The sequence below is a fragment of the Merops nubicus genome, unplaced genomic scaffold (genome assembly GCF_000691845.1).
Source record: "Merops nubicus isolate BGI_N331 unplaced genomic scaffold, ASM69184v1 scaffold4489, whole genome shotgun sequence".
NCBI classification, from domain to species: domain Eukaryota; kingdom Metazoa; phylum Chordata; class Aves; order Coraciiformes; family Meropidae; genus Merops; species Merops nubicus.
The window spans coordinates 8732-17002 of NW_008631509.1; the positions used below are offsets into that span (position 1 = coordinate 8732).

Genomic DNA, 8271 nt, shown 5'->3' on the forward strand with positions numbered 1-8271 from the left:
GAGGGGTTTACAAGCTGTGGAGATGTGGTGCTGAGGGACATGGTTTAGTAGGGACCTCGTGGTGCTGGGTTCATGATTGGACTTGATGATCTGAAAGGCTCTTCCAACCTAAACAATTCTATGATTCTGTGATGCCCAACTCAGCTCCTGAGCAGTGGCCTTTGCCCAGCCCTGCCCCCCAGTTTATATACTGGGCATGATATCATATGGTATGGACTATTCCTTTAGCTATTTGGGGTTAGTTGTCCTGGCTGTGTCTCCTCCCAGCTTCTTGTGCCCCTCCACCCTCCGCACTGGCAGGGCACATGAAGCTGAAAAGTCCCTGATTAATATAAACACTACTTAGCAACTACTAAAACTTCAGGGTGTCATCAACATTATTCTCACACTAAGTCCCAAACACAGTCCTGGGCCAGCTATGAGGAAGAAAATTAACTCTACTCCAGCTAAAACAACAACCATGACTTATTTGTGTGGCACTAATGTAATTTGTTGTGCACAAGAATGATTATTTTCAGTAAAGCTTTATTAAAAACCTGCTCCTTTGAAACATTTTGGGCATTTGGGGCATTCTGGTTTCTTAAGAGGGGGCTGTGGGCCACATCTGCCCTGGCAGAGGTGCCCCCAAGGAAGGATGAGGCTCACTCACCTGTGTCAAGGTGAGACATCCTGGTTGTGAGGAACAGCTTGCTGTAGGGATGTAGGAGAGCCTCAAAAGAACTTTAACTAGCTGAGCAGCAGGACAGAAGCCGTAATATTAAACCAACAAAACACCCTTGGGAAACGGAGGGTCCTTTCTTGAGTCCTTCTTGCATCTGGACATGTTAGGTCCAGAGGCAGCTGGGAAGAAGCTACAACCCACCACAAGTTAGATGGACAGATCCCGTGCCCTGATAGCACAGTAGGGTTGGGGGTTCCCTATCCTTTCTGCCACCACATCTGACACTCTCCGGCCTCATCTCCTGCTTTTAGGCATGATCGCCCCCTAATAGCATCCTCATCCGAATCACAGAATGGTGGGGGTTGGAAGTGACCTCTGGAGATCATCTCATCCAACCCCCCTGCTCCAGCAGGTCACCCCCAGCCGGGTGTCCAGGATGGTGTCCAGGTGGGTTTGGAATCTCTCCAGAGAAGGAGACTCCACAACCTCTCTGGGCAGCCTGCTCCAAGTCCTCGCAGCAGAGAATTTTCTTCTCCTGGTCAGGTGGAACCTCCTGGGTCCCATTTTGTTCCTGTTGTCTCTTGTCCTGTCACTGGGCACCACTGACACGAGTCTGGCCCCATCCTCTTGCCCCCCACCCTTCAGATATTTATAAGGATTGATAAGAAGAAAAGCTTTGGCCTGTTGCATCAGACATACAGGGGCAGGATCCCAAATAAATGAACATGAACATTCGGTCTGCTTGAAGCACAGAGACAGCAGATCTCTTGCCCACTTCCTAGCACACACAGGACAGCTGGGTTTCCGCGGCAGACCTTGCATGAGGCAAACTGAGCAATGGCAGTGACGTGGTGGGGAATGCAGAGACCTCTTCACATATTGTGTCTCATGCACAGCAGGGATCAGGAGAACAGGGGCTGACTGAGCCACAGGGGCCACCACTTGGCCCCACATCTTTTTTTCCCAGGCTGTTCACAGCAGGAGAAACAAGGGAGATCTGTGACATCACCTTCCATGACATTCTGGCTGCTGTCACCTGTGCAGACCCCACAGACGTCCAACCTACAGCCCAGTGCGTCTCAGACGCACTTAAAACTTGAGCCGTGGGATGGCAGGATGGGTCTGAAATCCAGGAGGCCTCCATGGGCTGGTACCTCAAACATCCTACTAAATTGTGGACCTCTTTACCAACTTGCTCTTCACCCCAGATCAAGAGAACGTGCTGGATACAGGGCACTCTAGTAAGCTCCACTAATTCTTCCTGGCTGCTGATGGGAAGAAGACCATCCCTGGGCAGAGGGGACTTCTTGGGGGCCTTCAGCGTGGAAGTGCTGTTGCAGAGGCTCTAATTCTCCTTAAGTTCATATCTTTGTGTATACAGCTACCTGGTTTCTCTCCAGTTTGTTCTGGTTTAGTCTCTACATCTTAGAGAGGACTCCTTAGGGTTTGTTGAGGATGGACGACAGGGAAGGGCAGTAGTCCAGTGCCTGTAACTGGACAGCCAGGGATGGGGCATGGATTCTCCTCACTCCAAAAGCTCTTTCAGCTACTGGTAGGTAAAACTAGTAAAACTACGGGGGGGGGGGGGGGGGGGGGAAAATAAAAAAAAAGAAGAGGGCAAATTGTTGTATCTGAGACACCTTTACAGACTTGGATATTGTCATCACTCTGGCTTTTGTTGTGTCTCTTCCCACCTGGGGTCATGGTGGGGTTGGATCAGAATGTGAATTCAGGAGGGATGTCCTTGGGCTTTGCCCTGCCTCCCCCCAATGCCTTACAGCTGGGTGGCTGTCACCTCACAAAGCTCACCCAGGGGAACCATCAGCGCATCCTGGGCAGAGGAGCTGGGCTTGGCTGGCAGGTAGGACTTGTCCCACCCCTCCTCTTCTTCTCCCCTTGCCTCATCCAGGTTAAAGACAAGCTTCAGCTTCTCCGACTGCACAGAGTTCAGGATGATGATGCCCAACCCCAGCAGCAGGCACACCAGCCCTGCAACACATGGTGTGGGGAGACACATTAACACCTCCTGTCCACTGGTCCCACCCCCACCCAGACGTGGACCTGGTGCTGGAGGCCAACGGCACGTGGCATCACCCGGCAGGTCAAAGAAAGGTGTTATTTCCTTCTCCACACTTGCAGTCTGTCATTGACTTGGGGTCCCCAGAAGTCAATGAATCGGAGTAGATGGCCAAGAGAGTTGGAGCTGGAACCCCCCATGTATGGGGAAAGGCTGGAGGGGCTGGGGTTGTTTAGCCTGAAAAAGAGGAGTCTACAGGGGGACCTAACCGCCAACTTCTGCTACTGAGAAGGAGCCAGTCTCTTCTTGGAGGTACACAGTTGTAACGTGGGAAATCCTCATTTGATAAAAGGAAATAATTGCTGCCAGGGAGTGGGAGGGCTGTGGGGCAGGTCCTGAGAGGATCTTTAGCCATGGGGACATCCTCCACCAGGCTAAACAAGGCTGATGTGGCTCTAACGTTAGCTCTGCTCTGGGCAATGGCTGGGCAAGACACCTCTGAGGGTCCATCCAAGGCCAGGTTTTTCCCTGACACCGCAGTCCGTGACTTTCATGGCACTCTGTGCACACCTCCACACAGACAACTTTGACCATTGAGATCTCCTGGCTGCTCAGGCGTCCTCAGTTTTGATGATGCTTTCCTAAATTCTTGTATGCCGTTTAAAAATGAAAAAAACAAACCAAACACATTTTCTGTGACCAGCCATGGACATAGAAGGGATCAGGTGTTGTTGGGGCATCACTGAGCATCATCACTGCAGGGACTGAGAACAAAAGCCCCAGGAGCAAGCTGAGCACTCACCAGTCACTAGTGTCAGCCAGAAGGATCCACCATAGTCTGTTTTCAGGGAAGCTGGGCCAAACTGGATAGGACACTTTGGAGTGTTCCTTGCCATGAAGATGAAGAGCAGTGAGAAGAGCATCAGCGCAGCAGTGAGCAGGAGCATGTAACCACCATAGAGCAGGATGGGCATGGAGAACAACAGGATGGAAATGAACCACTTGCAAAAGGCCATCCTGCATCCATACCAAAAACAAAAACAAACAAACAAACAAACAAACAAGCAGAAAGCGTCATGCTTGGAAACTGTTCTCAGGTTCTCCTCTCCACATCCCAGTGGAGGGATACAGTCCTGGGTAAGCTACTCAAGCAGGTGGGCTGGACAGGCGTATTTAAAGAACTCCCTTCTAACCCAAATGATTCTGTAACTGCCTGAATGGTGGAGCTGTGGTCCAGATCCCACAGTGGTGGGGAGGGATCTCTGTGCCTGGGGACATTCAGTGTTGAATGTCACAAAGCCCTGAGCACCTTGATATGGCTTTGCCATCAGCCCTGCACTGGACAGGAGACTGGAGAAGAGGCCTCTGGAGGTCGCTCCAAATGAACTCTGACTCTTGTGGTCCTCCACAGCTGGTCTCCCCCAGGCGGTTCCTACCTGTTGAAAGGGAGAATGGCAACAAGGGAGACCTTTGTTTGGAGAGCCCCATGAGCCATGCCCATGTCTGATTCAGCACCTGGAGCAAATCCAGCTGCCAGCCCTGCCCTGTGAGTGGGGCTTGGGTTTAGCTTGCTGGGGAGGTGAGCCCAAGAAATTGTTCTGATTCCAAGAATAATAACGGAAAAGAAGTTCACATCAACATCCCTGTCTTGAAATACTCCTTCTCAACAGGAGGAAGGTTTGGGCAGGGTTAGTTATTTCTCCTGAAAATAAAAAAGAAGAGCTGAGCAGGAACATGGAGCCTATGTCCATAGGGGGTACCACAAGACTCACTCTTCTCTGTAGTGCCTTTTCCATGACCTCTGAGACATGTGGGGATGCTCTGAGACTCCCTGATCACACAACCCAGAAGGGGACTCAGCTTTACACCACAAAACAGCCTCGAGCACCCTCTTGACTGTCCCCTCCTCTCACCACCAGCAGGTCTCATGCCCTGTTCATCATGCAAGTGGAACTCAGCACAGGTGGTCTTTGAGGCTTTGCATCTTGCTTAAGAGAGGACCTTACACCCTAAGTCCCACACAATTGCATCTGGTTTCCTTTAAATGAGGAATGATTTTTCTTCAACTGCAATTTTGCACATCAGGATAGAAGACACAGAAGATGATGCTGAGGACACAGGCAGGCCAGGAAGCGTGAGCATCCCTGGCTCCACCAGGGACCAGTCAAGGCTTTGGCTTGTCCTTGCAGGGAATAGGGTGGGTCCATAAAGCTGCCTCGGCTCTACCTGTTTTTTTCCATCTCCCCGTTGAGCAGAACAGGGCTGACCTTGCTGTAACTTACCACAGTGTGAGGGACACGTAGTGGCCGGAGATGCGGTACTGCCTATGTACACTGCAGGGGCTTTGCGTGGTGAACTTCTCCACCACGTAGAGGATGGGGCTGGGCAGCCCCTTCTCCAGCCCTTCACTGTAGCTGTGGTCATAGTCTGCATCAAAACTCCAGGCAAAGTGCTCGTTGTAGTTGATGGTCTCGTTGACCTGATTCACTGGGTCTCCTGCCAAATGATGAAGACTAAGGGGCTTTCTCAGCCTTGGAGGCAGCTCCAGGAATTCCTGGTGAGGGGGCTTGAGGGCCCACAGCCCCAGTACCAGGGTGTACAGCTGCCAAACTTGCACTAAATCCCCTCCTGTTGTGATATGCACTCACCCACCAGTGTGATGTTCAACCCTGACAGGCCAATGTGCAGCCCAATGTCCACATGAACCAGGGCATGGCTGAAGGACTTGTAGGAGGTGTTTGCTCTCACCCAGCCGGTCTCCCAGTCCTTGGTGAACTGTATGGCTGTGAAAACTTCAAAGATTAGTCATAGCCTGGCAGTGAGACATCTAGTGCTGGAGGCACCTGCCGTGATGGTCACTGTGGTTTGAGCATCATCTACCCCATCTCAAGGGCAAGGCCTGTGTTGTGAACCTCAAGGAGCAGAAGCCTTCTATGTCCTTCCCCAGTATCAGCGCCCACCCGTGACTCTGAGATCCCCACTTGGGCTGGTTTTCCTCCCCAAATCCAGCACAGTCCCAAGACCTAGAAGCAACGGGACTGGTGTATAGGTACTGTCCAGGCACTGGTCCTCATCTAAACACCTGCCAATTTGTCTGGGTCCCCTGGTAGTTGGCAGTGGGCTTTTGGTGACTACTGGAGTTGGTCTCAGCATATGACCTTTGGAGAGGAGACAGATGGGTGCTTGCATCTTCCACCACTTGCTGGAGCCAGGTCCACATATAGATGGGGGTGGGTCTTCCCCATAAACTCATCCTGCAGGCTGGACTTGGCACTTGGTTCCTCTGCTCACTCTCCCTCACCTTGGTCCTCCATCCCCCGTGTCTTGGGCATCTTTGGGCTTCCCCCCCAGCACCCCAGTACTCACTGAGGACCACGGCTCCCATGAAGAGGCCCATCACCACCCGCAGGATCCAGAAGAGTCTCTGTGAGTGGACAGAAGGGAGGGGGACAAGTCCCAGTCAGGTTTTGTCATGGGAACCTCAGCACCAAGCATGTAATTTAGAAATGCCAGCCAGTGAGAAACAGGCCTGTCCCTCCCCTTGGGAGTCAGCCTACAGGTTCTTCAGGCAGGTGGCATATGGGGAACACATGGCTGGGGCATCTCTGTCATGGGGAGTGGGGGTAGCAGGGAAATCCTGGCACAGAAAGAAGGTCAAAACAGCCCATTTGGAAAAGCTGTGCCCCCTCCTTTCTGGGAAGGAGGATGAAGACACTCCCTTTTACACTTCCAGGTTGGAATTTCCACACTTACCCAAACCTCACGTGTTTGGATGTGTTGGCAGCTGGCCACAGCTGGAGACAGAAGCAGCAGCTGGGGGTTCTCACTGTGCCCCCTGGTGGGGGGAGGCCTCTTGGCCAGCCCCACTGCAAAGCCTAGCATGTGACAAGCACACAGTGTGAAATCAGTGAGCTCGTGGCAGGGTTGGTTGGCCACTGCCCTGGGAGCAGTGCTGGGGCATGCATGGTGCACACCTCCCTCTTTCATTGGTGTTTTGGGAAAGGCAGAGCAAGGTTTTTGAGCCTCACCCTGTTTTTCCACTCCTGTGAGATCACCTGGCCTTGCTCACAGTGAAACCCAACCAACCTCAGATCTAGGCACCTCATAAATTTGGGATGATGGAGTTTGGTGTTGTCAGCATGGTGCTACATGCTTCTTTGGGATGGAGCTCATCCCCATAGCTTGCTGGAGTTCCCAGAACCCTGGCCATGACCCTGTGGGAATATTTGATCCCCAAGTCTGTTTTCAAGGCTGGGAAGGAGGAGGCATGTGGGATGCACAGGACAGGGACCAGAGGCCTGAGCTCCCCCAGCCTCGCCACTTACCCTCCTGCCCCGGATCCCTGGCAGGATGATGATGGAAGTGGCCAATACAGAGAGGAAGATGGAGATAATGATGGCCTGGATGGTATCGAAGGGGAAACACGCATTGGTGCTGGGGTAGAAGGGGAAGGAGCCGTTCCACAGCGTCATCCTGCTGCCTGGGATGGCTGGAAATCCCCTAGAGGGACGTCAGGGAGAAAAATCACCTCCACACTTCCACCCCACCCAGCCTTCTCCACAGAGCCGTGTCCTGCCCACTTGCCCTGGGCCCAGTTGTGTGCACATCTCCAGTGCCTGTGCACACTGCAGACCTGCACCTGAGTACACACTCAGGCATCTCCCACCAGAGCACTCCATCTCCCCAGGATCTATCCCAGAGCAAAGCAGGTTTGGAGTCACCAGGGCATCCTCTGTAACGCTTGGTTTGTCCCCAGGATGTGACAGTGAGAAAAAGACACATCACCAGGCCCCTCACTCCCCTCCTCTGCCTGTTCTTGACCCCCAGCCTCTTGCCTGTGCTTCCACCCTCCCTGCTTCAGCTCTTTACTAAACAGCCTGGCAACTGCTCATGGGTGTTGTGCTTGAGGTGCTTGGTGAATCACCGCACAAACCCGAGCTGCACCCCATTGAGCTGCTCCTCGCTGAGCCCCGGACACAGGTAACTCCTTGCTTTCCAAAGAACCAGAAGTAACCCAGAGGGGACAGAGAAATTGCTTGTGCCTGGCAGCAGGCTGCAAATCACCACCTACCACCTCTCCATCTGGCTGGAGGAGATGCTGAGGGATGCTGCTCAGGAAGCCAGCCGTGGTTTTTACCACAGCACTTGGCCAAGTGACTTCTCTACTAGGAAAGGGCTGCTCAGCATCCCCCAGGAGCAAGGACCATCCCAGCAGGAGCTGCAGAAACACCTGTGCCCCCCTTCCCCATGCTGAGCCTACCTCCACCACGGCTGGTCCCAAGGGCTGGCTGCTGCACGGAGCTGCGGTGTGCTCCAGGATGTTGCTTCCCTGCCCACGCTGCCTCCTCAGGCTGTGGGCAAGAAGCCAGCCCAGCGTGTCACAGTTGGGTTTCTCCCAGTGGTTCTTATGGCGCCCGCCTCCAGAGGTGGCTAGATGGTGCAGACACAGTAGATGGGTCCTCTTTGGCACTCCTGCTAAGCTCCAGGGCAGGCAAACGAGCTATGGGCTGGCACGGCGCCGTGATCCCAGTGGGTCTTTACCTTCTTCTCCTTGACTTTTCCTGCAGAGCGGTAAAAAGTCCAGCTGTTCCTT

The 8271-nt window shown here is 53.1% G+C and overlaps 1 protein-coding gene across 1 annotated transcript; it reads right to left on the reverse strand.

Annotated features, from left to right (window-relative positions):
* Window positions 1–2435: 2435 nt before the first annotated feature.
* Window positions 2436–7150, reverse strand: LOC103779924 (dual oxidase maturation factor 1-like). The gene is made up of 6 exons (XM_008947569.1): window positions 7004–7150; window positions 6045–6102; window positions 5327–5461; window positions 4961–5174; window positions 3481–3695; window positions 2436–2650 (listed from the first exon to the last, which is right to left on the reverse strand). The coding sequence occupies exons 1-6, from the start codon at window positions 7148–7150 to the stop codon at window positions 2436–2438; spliced, it is 984 nt and encodes a 327-aa protein (XP_008945817.1).
* Between the last annotated feature and the right edge of the window lie 1121 nt (window positions 7151–8271).

Bases quoted from the DNA above. Each gene is read 5' to 3' on its own strand.
- LOC103779924 (XM_008947569.1), bottom strand. From the start codon at position 7,150: ATGACGCTGTGGAACGGCTCCTTCCCCTTCTACCCCAGCACCAATGCG. The intron at 5,175-5,326 runs GTGAGTGCATAT...ATCATTTGGCAG, and splicing joins GTTGAACATCACACTGGTGG to GAGACCCAGTGAATCAGGTC. The intron at 3,696-4,960 runs GTAAGTTACAGC...GTATGGATGCAG, and splicing joins TACGTGTCCCTCACACTGTG to GATGGCCTTTTGCAAGTGGT.